The sequence below is a fragment of the Nicotiana tomentosiformis genome, chromosome 6, assembly GCF_000390325.3.
Source record: "Nicotiana tomentosiformis chromosome 6, ASM39032v3, whole genome shotgun sequence".
Classification (NCBI taxonomy): domain Eukaryota; kingdom Viridiplantae; phylum Streptophyta; class Magnoliopsida; order Solanales; family Solanaceae; genus Nicotiana; species Nicotiana tomentosiformis.
This window is the reverse complement of record NC_090817.1, coordinates 102596759-102618857: the sequence shown is the minus strand read 5'-3', so window position 1 is coordinate 102618857 and position 22099 is coordinate 102596759. Positions and strand designations below refer to the sequence as shown.

The window sequence follows — 22099 nt, the reverse complement described above, 5'->3', positions numbered from 1 at the left end:
TTTCCACACCCACACTTTCCTCAGGAGTTAGGCGCTCTAGACCCTCAAAATGTGTTGTAGGTCTCCAATCCTCATCCTCAGAGTATAGATTCTGATAGTACTTGAGTATTTCACCTTTGATAAGATTTTTGTCCTCAATGATTTCATCGTCCACCTTTAGCATGCCTATGCAGTTGTATCTTCTATGGGAGTTAGCAACTCTTTGGAAGAATTTTGTGTTCCTATCCCCTTCTTTAAGCCACAAGCACCTGAATTTTTGTCTCCATGAAATCTCCTCTGTCTTTGCGAGCTGCTGTAGTTCAATCTTTAAGTTCAACATTGTTGTTTTTTCAGCTTGGCACAAGATCCTTCCTTCAGTTAGTTGCTCCAGTAGCATTAGTTCCTCCAAAGCTCTGGCTTTCCTTGTTTCTATTTTGCCAAATACTTCTTTGTTCCATATGGATATGTCTTTCTTCAAATGTTTCAGCTTTTGAAAAAGGAAAAAGTCAGGGGTGCCATTAACCATGTAACTCTGCCACCATTCTGCAATTTTTTTCCCTGAAATCCTCGTGCTGTAGCCACATAATCTCAAATTTGAAATAGGAAGGATTTGTTGACCAGTCACCACTTTCCAGCACTACTGGCCTGTGATCTGATATAACCTTTGGGAGAGCTAATTGCTTCACAGAGCCAAAGGTGTCATTCCATTCGTTGGTGATGAAGAATCTATCAATCCTAGATGCTTGAACAGAGTCTTCTCCCCTAAACTAGGTATATTTGGCTCCCTGGAGTGGGAGATCAATCAATTCCATATCTTGGATGAAGTCAGAAAAATTTCTCATAGCTCTGGATCTTTTTATACAGTTGAACCTTTCATGTTCAAATCTACATACATTGAAATATCCGCCTATCACCCAATGTTCACTCTATAATCCCCTTATGGCAGACAATTCCTCCAAAAAATCTGGTCTTTTCCGATTGGAGTGAGGCCCATAGACTCCAGTGAAGCACCACCTAAGATCCATCTGGACCCCTTCAAGCATTGTGGATAAAGAATAGAAACCCTGTTGAACATCAGTACAAGTCCATGATCTCCTGTCCCAAAAGATAGTTATTCCCCCATTAGAACCATTTGCCTTGAGTTCTGCCCAGTCTACCCATCTTGAACCCCAAATGCTCCTTGCTATCGCAACTGAACAGTCTTCCAATTTTGTTTCTTGTATACACAAAATGTCTGGCTTTCACGTTTGCACCAGAGATTTAATAATATTTCTTTTACCACTATCATGTAACCCCCACACATTCTAGCTGATAATTTTAACTCTCATTCTAAAAGAGCATTTTGTTTCCTACCCCTCATAAGCCTTTCCACTGAACTGCAGCTCCCCCTTTCATAATTAATCAAACTCCTAAGGTTGTTTACCTCATTTTCCCCTTTCTTTTAGATTTTTATCTGCCCTTGCCTTGGTTCTTTGAAGCTGAAGTTGATCCCTCATCTTCTGTTCCATCCTCAATATCATGTCAAGGATTTCATGTTCAAAACCCGAGACATTAATACCAAAAGCTTTGCAAGCCTTGGCCATGACAATTTTTGTCCACTGTGTTGTCTCAATCACAGAAGGATCATCAATAGAGTAGTTGTTCTGAGAGCTACCCTCGTACCAGGGAAGTGGCAAAAACTGACTGCAAGAGGAGAGGTCAGACTCAGAAGCACTAACCAGAGTAGATTCTAGCTTCAAACGTGGGAGCGATGATATTGACATGCATTGTGACTGGTCTGCTTCATCGTCTTCCTCGTGAGAAGTTTCCTCGGATGCTCCAGTGATGAGCTCTAGGGTTTGTTCCATCTATGTCTGGATAGAGGAGGCCAGTGGTGAGCTGGCCATATGACAGGAAAGAGTAGGGCTAAAACATAAAGATTGGGCCAGCCCAGTCTTTCTCCACTCCATTTTCTTTTTCCCATTGCCCTATTTTTTAGCCTTTCTCCTTATTGGGCCCTTTTTATAATAAGCTCGATCCATAAAATGATGCTTATGAAGTGTCTTAGTGTTAGAGGGACCTAGCTGTGATTTTAAGATGCCTTCCAAGGGCCCCCACGTGCTGAGGTACGTGCCTAGTAGTAGGTTGGTCAGCTACTATTTTTGTGGGACTCAATGTAGGCGTGGGTTTTGGAACAGACACCTGGTCAATAACCTGTACCACTGTTTCTTTTCCGCCGATTGCTGGACTGGTATGGCTGTCATTGATAATGGCGATTTCAAAGATCCCATCTTCAACCTTCAACTCAAACTTCTCAGGTATTGCAAAATCTGAGATCTTTACACAGATTCGAGCCCAGAAAAAATGAGTTCTTTCCTTGGTATCTTCATCAGCACCAATATATCCCCCGCACCTATCACCAATAGATTTGAAGGTGTTCTCTGACCATACATGTAAGGGAATGCCAAAAACCCTAATCCATCGTTGCTCTGGCTGCTGTATATTGGGTCTAGAATCTACCATTGGTGACCACCATTTAAGAGACAATCTCATTCCATTCCAAAACCAATCACCTGTTTTGACTCTCTTCGCCTCCTGCCTAGAAGGGAGCTCAAAGAGGAACTGATTATGGGTGAGTGGTATAACTTTGAGTCCTACTGTAATTCCCCATCTACGAATGAACCAGGGTTGAATGACTTCACATCTTGGGCTCGAATTGAAGGGGTCATTGAATGTTTCGACCAAACAACTAGAAAGGAACTGGAGTTTTTCACCTCTGACAGTATTATCTTCCTCTTTCGAACGTTGTGCTGGCTCTGGCCATTTGTTCCTATCAGCTGCAACAACATAGGATCTATCAATGCTTACAAATCGATTTAAAGTTGGGTTGTGTGGTTTACCCAAAAACCTGAGTATTTTCTCCGCCACATCTCCCCAACCCCAGTTATAATCTGACTCCGGGATAATCACTGCTGATTTTTTTATCTCCCAACCAAAATTCGATTCGCACAAAACGACCATAGATGTTGAAGTTCTGGTACACTCTATACACATACAATTGTATTTTCCATCCCCATCTCTTGCATCTGTTTCCTTTACTCCTCGTTACTAATTTGAGGGCTTTACAAACCCATATGAGGTTTTCATCATCTATCTTCAACCTGCTAGTGAAACGATATCCTCGCTCGATTAGGATGAACCAACGAGTTAGACAGTCTCCGATGTCTGCTAATTCGAAGGATTTCTCCCTTGCCAGAAAAAAGATTTTCTTTTCCATCAGAAGGTCCGCTTGAAAAATGTCATCGGGAAATTTTTCAAAATTGCACGGTTTCCAAGAGAGAGAAGGTCTATTAATTTTTAAAATAGACCTTCTATCATCTAACTTTCCAAACATGACATAAAAGAAAACTCAAAATGACATCTCAAAGTAATTAACCTTAATTGTCAACTTAAATAAATAAATAAAAAGTTGATCAGCTTCAAACTGGGCACACGAAGTATAAGCAGAATGCCTATATAGCCTCATTAGAAAAATAACTCTTATATTTAAACTAACTAATATAAGGAATTCTCGAGAAAGCAGCAGAATTATCAAAGCTTCATACAAATATGATGATCTCATAAGTCAGAAGAACTTATATATAAATTTGCTTAAAATTAATAAGCAAACTCAATGCAAATTTATGAATTACTTTATTAATTCTTCAACAAGCCAAAACTTCAACATTAACCATATATACGGTTAAAATCGGGCTCATGGTACACCCCGTCTCCGACAAAATAAGTCAAGTTAGAGACATGATGACAGAGGGCCGAAATCGGGGCAAGAGTCTCTTTGAGTCATGGTTCGGAATCGGTCCTAGCCTTGAACGATTTCAAAGAATATTGTCGAGCAATCAAGCACGTCTAACGGAGGGCCGTTATATCCTGTACCGACCGGATATACCTCTCGTGCTAAGGCCCGAACAGATCGCTTACCACTGGAGCCATCGAGACCACGTCCCCTGGAATTCGGTTCATGCTCCAAGACCTCGGAAAAGCCTTACCAAATGGCTGCACACGACTAATGAAGGGTCGTGATATCAGCGCCCTACCGAATATCACGGCGCGGATCTCGGCCTGTATCGGCAGCAAATCAGTGATTAACAAAAAAGAAGATTTTTACCTTTTTTAGAATTATACTAGGGATGAAACTCTCCTACTATATAAAGGAAATGATTTTTATTCAAAGGACACACAGTAACACATATTCCAAAGCGATATATTATTATTTTCTCTGTTATTAGCTCTTTCTCTTATTCATCAATGCTGGCCATAGTGAGACCGGATCGAGGGCGAATACTTCATTAAAGCTAAAACTATCCTCCTTGTGTGGTTTGAATCCATTTTATCTTTGTTTGTTCAAATTTGGCTTAATTTATCGCTTTGTATCAAATTAATCCGCGTATCTTTAGAACCACTTATAAATTTAATTGTTATCCGATTTTGAGGGTAAACAGCTTGGCGCCCACAGTGGGGCTAAGGATAATAGCGGCGATTTGATACAAATTTCCATAACACACCCTACTTCACACATGTTCTTTGAAGTGCCTTTGATTTCCGGTATGCGTTTAAAATGTTGAACTCCCAATCTACCCCTCTAAACACGGATGCTGAGTCTGGCCACCATGGCGAGAACAAAAATATAGCGCCCGGTAACGAGGTGCCCCCCGCCGATCCTAACAAAATTCCGGTCGTGGACCTGATCGACGCCAGCTCACATATGGCCATCAACACGAATTTGCCCACCGATCCTGAGAATAACATCCGAGTGGGAGTCCGATCAGTAGCTCAAAATGCTCATGACAGTGAAGGAGATGGGATTAGCTTGCGGGTAATCTTCGAAATGATGCAGGCTCAGCAGGCAGCGATAGCCCAACTATAAATTTGAAGCCGCGCTCCCAGTAGAGTTGAGCCCGAATCATCCTAGGAAAATACTCACAGAAATGAACTAGCCGCAGATAGGCTAAATGAAGTTGAACTCGGAACCAACCCCGAGATAATAAAATTTATCGAGGAATTGAAAAGGCGGGTGGAAATGGGAGAAAAGAAAATCGAAGCCAACAACAAGAAGGTGGAGACTTACAACTCCAGGGTCGACCAAATCCCCGGAGCGCCATCGATATTGAAAGGCCTAGACTCCAAGAAGTTTGTTCAGAAACCCTTCCCTCCGAGCACAGCCCCGAAGCCGATCCCTAAAAAGTTTCGCATGCCTGAAATTCCTAAGTGCAACGGGACAACTGACCCAAATGAACATTTGACCTCATACACGTGTTCCATCAAGGGGATGACTTAGAAGATGATGAGATCGAATCTGTCTTGCTGAAAAAATTCGGAGAGACCTTGTCAAAAGGAGCTATGATATTGTATCACAACCTACCTCCTAACTCTATTGAATCGTTTGCTATGCTTGTAGATTCCTTCGTAAAAGCACACACCGGGGCTATCAAGGTCGAGACCAGGAAGTCAGACCTTTTCAAAGTGAAATAGAGGGATAAAGAGATGCTCTGAGAATTTGTGTCCCGGTTTCAGATGGAACGGGTGGACCTGCCTCTGGTCGCGAACGATTGGTCCATTCAAGCCTTCACCCAAGGAATCAATACTCGAAGCTCGTTGGCTTTTGCAGTAGTTGAAGCAAAATATGGTAGAATATCTGGCCGTAACTTGGGCCAATGTGCATAACCGATATCAGTTTATCCTATCCAAGCCAGTGATAGACCTAAAAGAGATATGATCGTAAACCGAGGCCAAGTAGGGACCGATATCAGCTGTATATCAGTGATCATAGGAGTAACGGATCTGGATGAAACCCTATGAGAAATGAAAGGAGAAGCGATCAGAGTCCAAATAATTGGGGACTCATGAGCAAAAACGATTTTGTCAGGCCCATCGAGCCTAAGGAAGCACCGAGGTTATCAGAGTGCAACTTTAACATCAATGTTGTTGCTATCGTAAATACCATCGGAAGCATCAGAGACACCAAGTGGCCTCGACCTCTATAGTCCAATCCAGCCCAATGGGAACCTAACCTAATGTGCAAATATCATGGCACTCACGGCCACAGAATGGAGGACTGCTGACAATTAAGAGAGGAAGTAGCCTGGCTATTCAACAACGGATATCTCTAAAAGTTCCTGAGCAATCGAGCCAAAAATCATTTTAGGAACCTCAGCACGTCATTAACATGATCATCGGTGGGGTCAACGTTCACTAGGGGCCGATGCTAAAGCGCACCAAAGTATCCATCACAAGGGAAAAATAGACTCGAGATTACGTGCCAGAGGGAACCTTGTCTTTCAACGACGAGGACACTGAAGGGATCGTTCAGCCCCACAATGATGCACTGGTCATATCTGTACTCATAAATAAATCTCGATTTAAGCGTGTGTTAATTGATCCAGGTAGCTCGGCCAACATCATCATATCGAGGGTCGTAGAACAACTCGGTCTACAAGATCAGATCGTGCCTGCAGTCTGAATTCTAAACAGATTCAACATGGCATGTGAGACCACTAAAGAGGAGATAACATTAACAGTGAACGTCGCCGGGACCATTCAAGAAGCCAAGTTCTATGTAATCGAAGGAGACATGAGGTACAATGCTCTGTTCGGAAGGCCATCGATCTACAACATGAGGGTGGTACCCTCGACTCTGCACCAAGTGTTTAAATTCCCTACGCCGGGAGGGATAAAAAAAATTTACGGAGAACAACTGGCTGCAAAGGAGATATTTGTGGTCGATGAGGTGGTCCCAATACCTACACTTACAATGACAAAAGGTCTGGGCTCAGCCGCCAAGCAAGAAGCCAAATAGCAATTACCTACCCCCAGCCCCAACCCAACCAGAGAAACAGGGGATTGATGAAGATGACGATTACTGGTTCCTAGGTCTTTTATATCCCTTGACGATTCCGATGCTACCAAATCGATAGTCGAGGAACTGGAGCAAGTGGTACTGATCGAGCACTTGCCCGATCGAAAGGTATACCTGGGCACAGGGTTGAGTCCCGAGCTTAGGAAAAAACTCATTCAATTCCTTATAGCTAAAATAAATTGTTTTGCTTGGTCCCACCTTGATATGACAGGGATCACGCTAAAAATAACCACTCACAAGCTAAACCTGGACCCGAAGTTCCACCCGATCAAGCAGAAGAGGATACCTTAGTCCGAGGTCAAGCATGCATTCATCAAGGACGAGGTATCTAAACTCTTTAAAATAGGGTCCATCCGGGAGGTTAAATACCCGGACTGGTTAGCAAACGTAGTAGTAGTCCCTAAAAAGGGAAACAAATTAAGAATGTGTGTAGACTATAAATACTTGAATAAAGCTTGTCCCAAGGACTCTTTCCCTTTGCCTAACATCGATCATGATCGATGCAACGGCCGTCCACGAGATCCTCAGTTTTCTTGATGCTTATTCCGGTTACAACCATATTCGGATGGACCCGGGCGATCAGGAAAAAACTTCATTCATCACTAAGAACTGTACCTACTGCTATAACGTGATGCCATTCGGACTAAAAAATGTCGGTCCCACTTACGAACGCCTAGTAAATCGGATGTTCGAAGAACAAATAGGCAAATCAGTGGAGGTTTACATTGACGATATATTGGTTAAGTCCCTGCGAGCAGAGGACCATTTGAAACATTTGCAGGAAACCTTCAACATATTAAAGAAGTACAATATAAAGTTGAAACCGGAGAAATGTGCATTCGGAGTCGGGTCCGGGAAATTCCTCGAGTTCATGGTATCCAACCGGGGAATCGAGATTAATTCCGATAAGATCAAGGCCATCGAATATATCACTATTGTGGACAATGCCAAGGCCGTTCAAAGGTTAACCGGACACATAGCCGCCCTGGGGAGATTCATATCGAGGTCCTTCGACAAGAGCCACCGGTTCTTCTCACAGTTGAAGAAAAAGAATAACTTCTTATGGACCCTGGAGTGCCAACGAGCCTTGGAGGAATTCAAGTGGTATCTCTCGATCCCACCTCTGCTTCATACTTCGAAGACAGATAAACAACTATACCTATACTTAGCAGTATCCGAGATAGCGGTAAGTGGGGTCCTGGTCCGGGAAGAGGAAGGTACACAATTTCCAATATATTATGTTAGCAGAACTCTAGGCGAGGCCAAACCTTGATACCCTCACCTAGAAAAACTGGAGGTTGCTTTGCTAAGCGCCTTTAGGAAGCTGAAACCATACTTTCATTGTCACCCGGAATGTGTTGTTACTACTTACCCATTGAGGAATGTAATGCATAAACCCGATCTCTCGGGACGATTGGCCAAATGGGCCGTAGAGATCAGCGGGTACGATATCAAATATCGCCCCCGGACCGCCATTAAATCTCAAATTTTGGCAGACTTTGTGGCCGACTTTACGCCGGCCCTAATACCCGAGGTGGAAAGAGAGTTGTTGTTAAACTCGGGGACCTCTTCGAGAATCTGGACCCTCTTTACGGACGGTGCCTCAAACACAAAAGGATCTGTACTTGGCATCGTATTGAAGCCACCAACAGGAAATATAGTTAGACAATCTATTAGGACTGTAAAATTGACTAACAACGAGGCCGAATATGAGGCCATGATTGCAGGTATCGAACTGGCCAAAACCTTGGGGGCAGAGGTGATCGAAGCTAAGTACGACTCCCTCCTTGTGGTGAACCAAGTTAATGGGACGTTCGAGGTCAGAGTGGAACGAATGAAAAGATACCTGGATAAGCTGTAGGTAACGTTACATCGGTTCAAAGAGTGGACTCTACAACATGTACCTCGAGATCACAACAGTGAGGCCGATGCCCTTGCCAATTTGGGATCGTCGGTCGATGACAATGAGTTCAACTCGGGGGCGGTCGTGCAACTCATGAGATCGGTAGTGGAAGAAGGTCATGTTGAGATAAATTCAACAAGCCTAACTTGGGACTGGAGAAACAAATATATAGAGTATCTGAAGACTGAAAAACTGCCCTCGAATCCTAAAGAATCGAGGGCTCTACGTACGAAGGCGACCTGATTCAGCTTGTCCGGAGATGGTACCTTGTTCAGAAGAACATTTGATGGCCCACTCGCAATATGTCTAGGACCGGGAGATACCAAGTATGTTCTGAGGGAGGTCCACGAAGGCACCTGCGGAAATTATTTGGGCGCCGAATCATTAGTTCGGAAAATAATCAGAGCCAGCTACTACTGGATCGGCATGAAAGGGACGCGAAGGAGTTCATACGAAAATGCGACGAATGTCAAAGGCATGCTCCGATGATTCATCAGCCCGGGGAGCTATTGCATTCGGTCTTGTCACCCTGGCCGTTCATGAAATGGGAGATCGACATCGTCGGCCCCCTTTCATGGGCACCCGATAAGGCTCAATTTATATTATTTATGACTGACTATTTTTCAAAGTGGGTGGAAGCCTAGGTGTATGAGAAAGGCAGGGAGAAGGAAGTCATTAATTTCATTTGGGACCGCATAATATGCCGTTTTTGGAATGCCGACTGAGATCGTGTGCGACAATGGAAAACAGTTCATTGGCAGCAAAGTAAGAAAGTTCCTCGAAGATCATATGATCAAAAGGATCCTATCAACACCCTACCACCCTAGTGGGAACGTGCAAGAAAAGTCCACCAACAAAATCATACTCCAAAACCTCAAAAAGAGATTGACCGACGCCAAAGGAAAATGGAAATAAATTTTGCCCAAAAGTCTTATGGGTATACCGTACGATCTCGAAGTCTAGTACCGGGGCCACCCCATTCTCATTGTTTCACGGCGCTGAAGCTCTAATACCGGTTGAAGTAGGGGAACCAAGTCTTAGGTTCTGATATGCGACCAAAGGGTCAAACGACGAGGCCATGAATACAAGCCTGGAATTGCTAGATGAAAGGCGCGAGGCCGCCCTCGTCCGGATGGCCGCCCAAAAGCAACGAATTGAAAGGGATTAAAATCGAAGAGCAACCTTCGACACTTCGGTATCGGGGACTTGGTGTTAAGGAAGGTGACGTTGAGCACCCGGAACCCAAACGAGGGGAAGTTGGGGCCGAATTGGGAAGGCCCATATCGAATTATCGAGATCACCGACAAAGGATCATACAAACTCGAAGCAATGAAAGGTGAACGACTACCAAACAACTGGAACGTGACCCACTTAAAATGATACTACTATTGAGGTACAACACCATTCATCTATTTTCTTTACATATTAGACTAACACTTGTAGGTAACGATCAATGGAAAATACGACTATTAGGCCCGAAATCACGCGTTGCACTCTTTTTTTCTTAGACCGTTTTTGTCCCAAATGGGTTTTCCGGAAAGGTTTTTAATGAGGCAACAGTGGATCGTGCTAACTTAGAACCGAAGACTGGAGTCAAGGACCACATCAGTAGTATCTGAGGCCTCCCTATGATCGGCCTCCAATACTGGGGGCTATCACCCTCGGATAATAATTTTGGCAAGGAGAGAGACTTTATGCTCGAACTACCTAGGCTTGGTGGATAGGATTTATTATAAGGTCCAAACGGTCAAATGCACCATGCCCACATAGACTACCCAATCTCTGACACAAAGCATGTACACATTTGTAACCTTATATAGAAATGAAACAAAGTTTCTCCTTGCGGATAAATGTTTTGTCCCTTAAAAAATTCTACATTCGGTCCCCTAAAGATATCGAGCCCAAGGGAAATCTCTGTCCGGACCCAAGAGGTCACTCTCACTCGGGGACCGTCATCCAAGACAGGCTCGGGCGACCCGGGGTATCGAAGCCCGGAGGCACAAAGCTGATTAGGCAGTGCCTGAACTCTAAAGGCCATGCCCTTCCCCATTCAAAACTATCATTGTGGGCAAGCCGGGATAACTCGGGATAACGAGCACATTGGGTAATACCCGAACTTAAAAGGCTATGGCCGTCCTAGAACTGCTCAGAGACGTCCGATATCCGTAACCAAAACATAAGGCCTTCAAAATTTCTAAACTGATTCGAAGGTTACTAATAAGTGGGGATTTTAACTACTTATTTGCGCCTTTTGACTTTCGTTTTAGTTCAAAAATGCTTAAACGTATTCCCGAAAACTGATGAAATATGCTTACTTGCCGGAGTATTGGAAAATGAGCCAAAGTGATGAAATTCAACTCAAGAAGGAGTGATTTTGAACAAGAACAAAAATCAAGCACAAAGGCTAAAGTGCGGACCGCGAAATTTTATCTGCGGCTGCAGAACAAGAAGAAAATTTGTCAGTGCTGCAATGCAAAGTGCGGACCACAAAGTAAAGGTTCGGAAAGTTGGGAATTCAAGACAATCAAGATCTGCGGACCGCACTATAATTTGCGGCCGCAGAAATTAAATGTGCGTCCGCACCCAGAATTGTGCGGTCCGCATAACTCAAGATGTGCGGCCGCACCCAGAATTGTGTGGTCCGCAGAACTCAAGAAGTGCGGCCGCAGAGACCACTCTTGTCAAGAGCTGCAGCAAAGTGTGGTCTGCACACAAAATTGTGCGGCCGCAAAATCTCATAAAAGGCAATTTTGTTCGAAAATTCCAGCTTTGTATAAATAGACTACTTTCACGAAATTAGGTTAAGTTTTGAATATTTGAAAGTTGGGAGCCGTTTTTCTTTACTGTTTTAGGAAACTTTATCATAGTTTGTAAATTTTACATTGGATTTTCATCTATTTATCATTAATCATCTTTTCTTCTTTATTTTCTTCATCACCCGCTATGAGTAGCTTAATTTCTAGCTAGGGTTGTGACCCATCCCTAGTGTGGGTACCTAATGGGTATTTGATTTAGAGCTTGTTTATGATTGGGTGTGTAATATTTAGCCTAGTTCTTGTTATAATTTTAGAATTAATGATTGCAAACATTGTTTCAAGCCTATTTAACTTAGTTTCTACTTGAGAAAGAGATACTTAGTGTAGGAAAACTTGGCCAACAATAAATTGGGATGAACTCAAGAAATTGATAGTCCCAATTAAAGGGTTGAATTTAGAGATAGTAAAACCCGACTTGAGCATCTATCAACTGTTTTGTGCATTACCCATTTGGACTTGAGAAAGCCAAATTGGGCAAAACCACTCTATTACCGAGAGGTATTGAATGGGTAATTATGTGTTGATTGCTATAATACACCCCGACCAACAAAACCCGCTCTAAAGCCCACACCCCGTTAGGCAAACACCTAGGTGGAAGTCACAACCCTAGATATTTTACATACTTGAAAAACAACACCAAAAATATTATTCTCTAGATTTACATTTGCAAACCGTAACATAATTTAGAAGTAGAATCAAAACACAGTTTGTGGAAGTGCATCTTAGACACTTCACGTGCTTAGTCCGAATATATACCTAATCTCTTCTACGCTCCCTGTGGATTCGATCCCAATTCTTAGTTGGGTATTATTATTGCAATCGAGCACTTCACAACCCCAAATTGAGGTGTGATTTGGGCGAGATCAATTTTTGGCGCCATTGCCGGGGAGCATAAAAGACGGATTTAGCTATATATTTGATTTTGTTTGTGAATTGTCTTCTTTTTCTTCCGTGTTACTAATCGTTCTGGTGAAATAATTGTAGGTAAAATAATGGCTCTCAACAACAATGATCCTCTCGGAAACATGCCTTTGGGGGACGTGGACGTGGACGTGGAATATGACAATTTGAAAAGGTTCCTCCTGAACCTCAAGCAAATAGACCAGGCCGACCGCATTTAGACAACATTCCCGTTCCACCCCCACCTCCACCAATAGCGGATCCACACCGGGTGTTTCCGAGTGAAGGGTATGCAAGTGCCATAGTCCCACCCTGCATTAGGGTGGGCAACATTCAAATCACAAATGTTATGCTCACATTGCTAGAGCAGCGAGGATTCTTCACTAGGGCTCCGAATCAAAATGCGTACAAACACTTGAAAGGATTTATGGACACTTGCTGGGGGAGTAAATAGACAAACGTCTCCGAGGATGCTTTAAGGTTGAGGCTATTTCCCTTTTCACTACGAGGGAAAGCCTTGGATTGGTTAGAAAGGTTGCCAAACCATTCCATCCATACATGGGATGAATTGGCAGAGAAATGTATTTCCAAGTTCTTTTCTCCCGGGCATATGGCTACTCTTAGAGATGAGATTCTAGCATTCAAACAAGAATCCAATGAGCCTTTGCATGAGATATGGGAGAGGTACCGAACTATGGTGAAAGAGTGCCCGAACAATGACATGACTGAGGCTATGATTCAACAAACTTTCTATAGAGGGATCAATACTACCAACCAATGCGTGGTCAACCAACTTGCCGGTGGAAATTTCATGACAACCCCATATGCCGAAGCTTGTGAGATCTTAGATGAAATGGTGAATACTTCATCGGCATGGCAAAGTAGAGCAAATGTTCCTCAAGGTGATCCAAATGTGATTTAACTACATAAAGAATTATACGATCATGGGCAAGCAATTGCCGAGTTGACCACCACAATGAATCAATTAGCCAAAGCTCAACTTCAATAAGTTCAAGGTCCCAAGCAAGTAAATGCAAGGGAAGGAGTAAATATGATGGTGAACAAGTGAAGGCAAAATGGTCAACAAGTGCAAAACCGTGCGGAACAATATGTGCAAGAAGATAGTGGGTTTGACCAAGATGAATATTACAATGAACAAGAGGAGGAAGTACAATATGTGAACAACTTCCAAGGGCAAAGAAACAACTCTCAAGGCCCGAATTAACAACAATGGCAATCTCAAGGTAATCAAGGGAGTTGGAACAATCAAAACAACCAAGGTAATTGGAATGGTCAAAACAATCAATGGTATTGGAACAATCAAAACAACCAAAGCAATTGGGATGGCAATAGTCAAAGATGTTGGGGAGGCAACAACCAAGGGGGATGGGACAATAATCAAGGGAATCGGGGGTCGGGTTTTCAAAGGCCCCCGATGTATCAACAACCAAGCAACTCGCCTCCTTATCCTTCCCATGGTCCTAGCTCTTCCAACAATGAGATGGGGCAAGTTGAGAACATGTTTAAACAAATGATGGAGAAGAATGCCGACTCCGATTCTCAACTATCTTCTCACAACACTTCAATTTGCAATTTGGAAGTTCAATTGTGGCAAATCTCACAAGATTTAAACACTCGTCCTAAGGGAGCACTACCAAGTGACACGGTGGTGAACCCAAAGGGTGGGAACTACACGGGACATGTCATAGCCGTGACTACAAGGAGTGGAAAAGGTGGGGATGTAACCACCTCAAGTCAAAAAAAAAATTGTGGATGATGAACAAGTGATTCAAGAAGATGAGATTTCAAACAGTGTAGATAAAGCAAATGACGAAGGGAGAATTGATATTGATGAAAATGTGGAGGAGACTCAAGAAGAAGTGAACCCATCTAGGGAACACATTGTTGACATACCAAAACTGATAGTGCCAAAGGCTAAGGCACTAATGCCAAGGCCTCCTCCTCCATACCCTCAAAGGCTTGCCAAGCAAAATGGCGAGAACCAATTCAAAATGTTCATTAACATGATAAAGAGCTTATCTATTAATATGCCATTGGTTGAGGCTTTGGAACAAATGCCCAGATATGCAAAGTTCATGAAGGATTTGGTGACAAAGAAGAGGTCGATGAATTATGAGACTATAAAGATGACACATCTAGTGAGCGCAATTGTGCACTCAATGGAAGCGCCGACTTTTCCAAAGCTCTTTGTGACCTAGGGGTGAGTATCAACTTGATGCCCTACTTAGTTTTCAAAATGTTGGGGATTGGGAAACCAAGACCCACTTCTATGAGGCTACAAATGGCGGATCATACTATAAAGAAACCATTAGGTATTATTGATGATGTGTTGGTTCGAGTTGATGAGTTTATCCTCCCGTCGAACTTTGTGATTCTTGATTGTGAAGTGGACTATGAGGTGCTTATTATTTTGGGTAGACCTTTCCTTGCTACGGAGAAGGCACTTGTTGATATGGAAGCCGGTGAGCTCACCTTCCGAGTGGGTGATGAAAAGGTGGTTTTCCATATGTGCAAATCTATGAGGCAACCGAATAGCAATGAAGTTTGTTAGTTTGTGGACTTAGTGACTGAGGTGATTGTTGATGATGCTATTGCCATGATGAATATTGATGATACTTTAGAGGTCGTATTGCTTAATCATGATGATGATGAGAAGGATGTCTATGTGGAATGTGTGAATGCATTGCAAGGAATGAGGTTGTACACATATGAACCCCGCAAATTGTCCTTAGATCTTGAAAACTGAAAGACTCCTCCAACAAAGCCCTCAATCGAAAAGCCTCCCACTTTGGAGTTAAAGCCATTGCCTCCACATCTAAGGTATGAATTATTTGGCCCATGTTCTACTTTACCGGTTATTCTTTCCTCTTATTTAACTAACGTGCAAGTAGACTCTACTTTGGCGGTGCTACAAAAGAGAAAGAAAGCTATCGGATGGACATTGGCGGATATTCGGGGTATAAGCCCCGCATTTTGCGTGCACAAGATTATTTTGGAGGAGGATGCCAAACCCTCCGTGGAACATCAAAGAAGACTAAATGAAGCAATACAAGAGGTGGTGAAGAAAGAGATCATAAAGTGGTTGGATGCCGGGGTTGTTTACCCCATTTCCGATAGCTCATGAACCTCTCCGGTGCAATGTGCCCCAAAGAAAGGGGGCATGACTGTGGTCACCAATGACAAGAATGAGTTGATTCCTTCAAGAACGGTGACCGGGTGGAGAGTGTGTATGGACTATCGCAAGCTCAACAAAGTTACAAGGAAAGATCATTTCCCACTTCCCTTCCTTGATCAGATGCTCGATAGGTTGGCCGGCCGTGCTTTCAATTATTTCCTTGATGGATATTCCGGCTATAATCAAATTCTTATTGCTCCGGAGGACCAAGAGAAAACTACTTTCACATCTCCCTATGGTACTTTCGCATTCTCGCGGATGCCATTTGGGTTGTGTAATGCACCGATGAGTTTTCAACAGTGTATGATGGTTATCTCCACCGACATGGTGGAGGATTTTCTTGAGGTCTTCATGGATGATTTTTCTGTGGTTAGGAATTCCTTTAATGACTGCTTGACAAACTTGGATAAGGTCTTGGAAAGATATGAGGAGACAAACTTGGTGCTCAATTGGGAGAAATGTCACTTCATGGTCGAGGAAGGCATTGTCCTTGGCCACAAAATTTCAAAGAATGGTATTGAGGCCGACAAGGCTAAAATAGAGGTGATTTCTAAACTCCCACCCCCTACATCCGTGAAGGGAGTGAGGAGCTTCTTGGGTCATGCGGGGTTCTATCGCCGTTTCATCAAGAATTTTTCCAAAGTGGTGAACCCCTTGTATAAGCTTTGGGAGAAGGATTCCACATTCCATTTCAACAAGGATTGCATGAAGGCATTCGAATTGTTCAAGTTCAAATTGACTACTACTTCTATTATCACCGCACCTGATTGGATCTTGCCTTTGAGCTCATGTGTGACGCAAGTGATGTGGCGGTCGGAGCAGTTTTGGGGCAACGTATCATTAAAATCTTCCATCTGATCTACTATGCTAGTAAGACCATGAATGATACCCAAGTCAATTACACGGTGACAGAAAAAGAGCTCATTGCTATTGTCTTTGATATGGAGAAGTTTCGTCCGTACTTGATGGGTACAAAGGTGATTGTCAACACCGATCATGCGGCGCTTTGGTACCTAATGAGAAAAAAGGATTCAAAGGCGAGGTTAATGCGGTGGGTGCTTTTATTGCAAGAGTTCGATCTCGAAATCCAAGACTGCAAAGGCAGTGAAAACCAAGTGGCAGACCACTTGTCTCGCTTGGAGGAGGAGGGGAGGCCACATGACGGCCTTGAGATTAATGACCCCTTCCCCGACGAGCAACTTCTAGCCATTTCAATGACTGAGATGCCATGGTTCGCCGACTTAGCAAATTATCTTATGACTGGTATTATACCGAATGAGTTCTCTTCAAACCAAAGGAAGAAGCTCAAACGGGATTGCCTTGACTATTATTGGGATGAACCGTATCTCTTCCAGATTTGTACCGATGGTGTGATTCAACGATGTATGCCCGAGGAAGAACAAGTGGAAATTCTTAAGGCTTACCACTTTTCACCATATGGTGGTCACCATGTTGGAGCGAGAATGACACCGAAAGTGTTGAGTTATGGATTCTGTTGGCCTACCCTCTACAAGGATGCTAGTGATCCAGTCAAGTGTTGTGATGAATGTCAAAGGGATGGTGGGATTTCTAAGAAAAATAAGATGCCCCTCACCACCATCTTGAAAATTGACATTTTTGATGTGTGAGGGATTGATTTCATGGGACCGTTCGTAAGCTCCTATGGGAACACATATATTTTGGTAGTTGTGGACTATGTGTCAAAGTGGGTTGAGGCTGTTGCTCTTCCCAACAATGAAGCTCGAAGTGTCGTGGCATTTTTGAAAAAGAATGTCTTTACAAGATTTGGCACTCCAAGGGCCATTATAAGTTATGGGGGATCACACTTTTGCAACAAAGCTTATGATACCTTACTCCCCAAGTATGGTGTCACTCACAAAGTCTCGACCCCCTATCATCCTCAAGCAAGCGGACAAGTATAAGTCTCTAACCGGGAGATCAAGAGTATTTTTTCAAAGACCGTGAATGCCAACCGGACGGATTGGTCGAAGAAACTTGATGATGCTCTATGGGCTTATAGGATGGCTTACAAAACACCGATTGGGATGTCTCCATACCGATTGGTGTTCAGAAAAGCTTGTCACCTTCCGATGGAACTTGAGCACAAGGCTATGTGGGCATTGAAGAAGCTTAATCTTCAGTGGGATGCTGCCGCTAACCTGAGGGTGGCACAATTGAATGAGCTTGATGAATTCCTGTACCATGCATATACAATTTCTTCCTTATACAAGGAGAAGATGAAGTACCTCCATGACAAGTACATCCGAAACAAGGAGTTCAAAGAAGGTGATCTTGTGTTATTGTTCAATTCTCGGTTACGGATGTTTTCGGGAAAGTTGAAGTCTAAGTAGAGTGGTCCGTTTGAGGTTGTGAAGGTGACACCCTTTGGTGCATTCGACTTGAAGAATAAAAATGATGAAGTGTTTAGAGTCAATGGTCACCGGGTGAAGCATTATCTTGGAAAAGTTGATGATGGCCACGTTCGTGGCATTAATTCATTTCAAGTGATTGATGGTAATCTTCGTCGTGCCGCGACGTTAAATCAGGCGCTTCTTGGGAGGCAACCCATGTTTCTTTTTATTTCTCCTTTTCTTTTTTTTAGATAGGTTTTGTTTTGTGCTAACTGGTTTTAAAGTGAATTACAAGAATGAGTTTGCTTTGTAGGAACTATGCTCGAAAAAATGGCTAAGTGTTGAAAAAGTGTGGACCGCACACTTATTGTACGGACCGCATAATCTTGCATGCCACAGCAGAAAGTAGTCTGCGGCCGCACAACTGGAGACCCAAAAATGCAACTCTTTGAATTTTGAAATTGTAGAGAATTGGCCAATCTGCGGCCGCACTTGAAATTGTGCGGTCCGCACAAATATCTGCATCCACACCCAATTTTGTGCGGACCGTAGATCTTCAGAAGGACCAGGTAAAGAGTGCGGACCGCACACAAAATTGTGCGGCCGCACTCAACTGCACCTATAAATAGACCTTCCTCTCACTGTTCCAAACTTTATACACTTAGAAGTCGTAACACCAAAGCAAGAACAGTGCACAAAAATTATTTCAAACATCACACTCATTTCATCATCCTAGATTCTACCTTGCATCCTTCATCACTGGTATGTTCAATTCGTGTTTAAAATTTTCCAAATTTTCTTAGTTTTTGTTCTTAATTAGTATAGTTATTTTTAGGTCTAAATGTCAGATGATTCATCATGTGTGCTTAAAATTGTGTGGGTAATTTCATATGTACTCATTGGGGGTTGGCTAAATCATGTATCATGTCTACTTTGCCAATACCATGTCTAAATTGTGCAAAACAATTGAAAAACCTAAGTCCAGTGCCGTCTAATTTTGAAGTCTGCGTCCGCACATGAAATTGTACGGTCCGCAGATCCTTAGTTTTAGGGTAAGTCTATGCATTCATGCAGAAAATGATCTGCGGCCGCAGAAAAATTTATGCGACTACAGATCCAAACTTCAGAGAACTGGTTTTACTGGATATGGAATTGTGCGAGCACACTCAAAACTATGCGGCCGCACTTCAAAATTGCGCGGTCCGCACAAGGCAGTCTGTGGTCACACTCAAAATTGTGCGGACCACACTTCCCCCTCTTGCCCATTGTTTTATCTGCAACTATTTTATAGTATGTGTTTGAACTTTAACTGACTCGTGTTGCTATGTATTGCAGAAAATGGTGAGATCAAGAGGACGTGGTGATACTTCCAAAGGGAGGGGTGAACCCTCCTGAGGCCGAGGCAGGGGTACCCTACCACTCTCGGTGCAAAGAGTGATTAGTAAGAAATAAACCATAGGCCGAGGTAGACAGCCAGAGCCCTCCGAGTCAAGTTCATATGCCCTGTCTAGGGTTACATCAGAGGGCGACTCAGTGCAACGGCAGCCTGCTGTGCCATCACAGCCACAGATGCCCCAAGACAGATACCGACTGAGAGACGAGCCTACCTCTTCTGAGAGTAATTCTGAGAGATCGGACGAGAGCAGTCAGGCTACGGAGCCCTCATCTACTCATGACTTCGCCGTACCAGTCACAATTGATGATGATATTCCGGATAACGGTCGGGGTGGGGGGGGTGATACCAGAGTTGCAGGCCTGGAGAGGTCAAAGAATAAGGAAGTTTGGGAAGATAGGTTTGTGAGCCTAACTGCATTCAATAGGTTCCGAGAGTGGTGGCCACAGAGATCGCTCACTCTTGAGCGACAGTTTGTGTTGAAAGATCTGGATAGATACAACCAGAATGTGTTAAGACAATTTTAGGAAAGAAAAGGGTGGAAATGGTTCACGAAAAGCATATTGGATGCCAAGTAGCACTTAGTCCGGGAGTTCTACGCCAATGTGGCGCACATCAAGAAGGGGACTAAGGTGCGGAATTTGAAAGTACGATTTGATTAGAGCACCCTAAATACTTATTTGGGGTTCGAGGATATGGAGCCGGTGTAGTATTTACAGAAGTTCGCACTTGGTGACGCAGCTCGCCCTTGGCTAGCTGAGATACTGGCAGCTCCAGGACCACCACCACCATGGATCACAGCAGTGGTTCCTATTCTGCGGAACACCCTCAACTTTGGAGAAAATGGGTGGCAAACATTTGTATGCAGTCGCATAGACCTAAGCCGGAATGAAAACAACCTTCCAATCCCCCGGGCAGTCTTAGTTGCATCTATCATGGTCGGGTACCCAATTAATGTGGGTGCCATCCTGTCGGCCAACATGTCTCTGGTTGTCAGGCAGGGTAAAAGCTCCTATCCATATCCCAACACTATCACGGAGTATCTCACGGATGCAGGGGTGGAGCCCAAGAGCTTTGATACGAAGGTAAGGGTGAAGCAACCCTTCTCCTGGTACTATCTGAAGGACCCAAGTAACCCGAAAAATAAGGGTAAGTCAACTACTACCGTAGGCCAGTCTGATGAGCTATCGGCGGTAGTTGCAGATTCTGCTTCTGTGCTTTCTACAGCTTCCATGCCTTCCACAACAGCCGGGCCTTCCACTGAGACAACTGCCATGCCACCACCTCCGTCTTCAAGGCCATCAGCATCGGTATCAGTGCCTTCCTCCTCAACTAATCCACTCTCTGCGCTGCGAGTCTCCTAGACGCTGGCGAGGGTTGTGACCCAACCCTAGTGTGGGTACCTAATGGGTGTTTGATTTAGGGCTTGTTTATGGTTGGGTGTGTAATATTTAGCCTAGTTCTTGTTATAATTGTAGAATTAATGATTGCAAACATTGATTCAAGCCTATTTGACTTAGGCTCTACTTGAGAAAGAGAGACTTAGTCTAGGAAAACTTGGCCAACAAGAAATTGGGATGAACTCAAGAAATTAATAGTCCCAATTAAAGGGTTGAATCTAGAGATAGTAAAACCCGACTTGAGCATCTATCAATTGTTTTATGCATTACCCATTTGGACTTGAGAAAGCCAAATTGGGCAAAACCACTCAATTACCGAGAGGTATTGAGTGGGTAATTGTGTGTTGATTACTATAATACACCCCGACCAATAAAACCCGATATAAAGCCCACACCCCGTTAGGCAAACACCTAGGTGGATGTCACAGCCCTAGATCTTTTACATACTTGCAAAACAACACCAAAAATATTATTCTCTAGCTTTACATTTGCAAACCGTAGCATAATTTAAAAGTAGAATCAAAACACAGTTTGTGTAAGTGCATCTTAGACACTTTACGTGCTTAGTCCGAATATATACCTAATCCCATCTACGCTCCCTGTGGATTCGATCCCGACTCCTAGTTGGGTATTATTATTGCAATCGATTGCTTCACAACCCCAAACTGAGGTGTGATTTGGGCGAGATCATTTACACTCGGCAAAATTATAATAAATCTTAAGTGAACATTTCGGGGAAAGCTTCCGGTCATACTGAGCCCTCTCCCCACCAGCCTTAAGCAAAATAGTATTGAAAATGAACAATGTTCGAACCTCTGAATAAGACCTAATTATTACATGCTAAGGCATCCGAAATATTTGCAATCATAAAGAAAAAGTAAAAAAGAAACAAGCTTGAAAATTGCAGAAGGAAAACAATCCTTATATATATATATATATATATATATATATATATATATATATATATATATATATATATATATATATATATATAGCAAATTTTTACAAAGGCCAGACGGCCTCAACAAAATACAAAGGTACAAAAGCAAAAAATTAAAAGGCACCTAAAAAGCCTAATCCTTACCAGAGCCCGCCTCATCACCAGGTCCGTCAGAATCCTCCCCGTCCTCGGATCTGTTCGAACCCTCGGAATCTTGCTCATCCTCGGGGTATGCCGACTTCTTGGCCTCGGCCTCGAGTCTCTTAACATTTTCAAGCTCGGTAGATAAATCAAACACCCGGGTATGAACCTCTTCAAGAGCCTCCCTC

The 22099-nt window shown here is 43.3% G+C and overlaps 1 protein-coding gene across 1 annotated transcript; it reads left to right on the top strand.

Annotated features, from left to right (window-relative positions):
- Nucleotides 1–13991: 13991 nt before the first annotated feature.
- Nucleotides 13992–14709, top strand: LOC138894507 (uncharacterized). Its single transcript, XM_070179208.1, has 2 exons — nucleotides 13992–14223; nucleotides 14309–14709. The coding sequence occupies exons 1-2, from the start codon at nucleotides 13992–13994 to the stop codon at nucleotides 14707–14709; spliced, it is 633 nt and encodes a 210-aa protein (XP_070035309.1).
- The last annotated feature ends 7390 nt before the right edge of the window (nucleotides 14710–22099 follow it).

Coding starts and splice junctions, on each gene's coding strand:
- LOC138894507 (XM_070179208.1), top strand. CDS start 13,992: ATGGGGCAAGTTGAGAACATGTTTAAACAAATGATGGAGAAGAATGCC. Junction 14,224..14,308: donor GACTACAAGGAGTGGAAAAG/GTGGGGATGTAA, acceptor CAAACAGTGTAG/ATAAAGCAAATGACGAAGGG.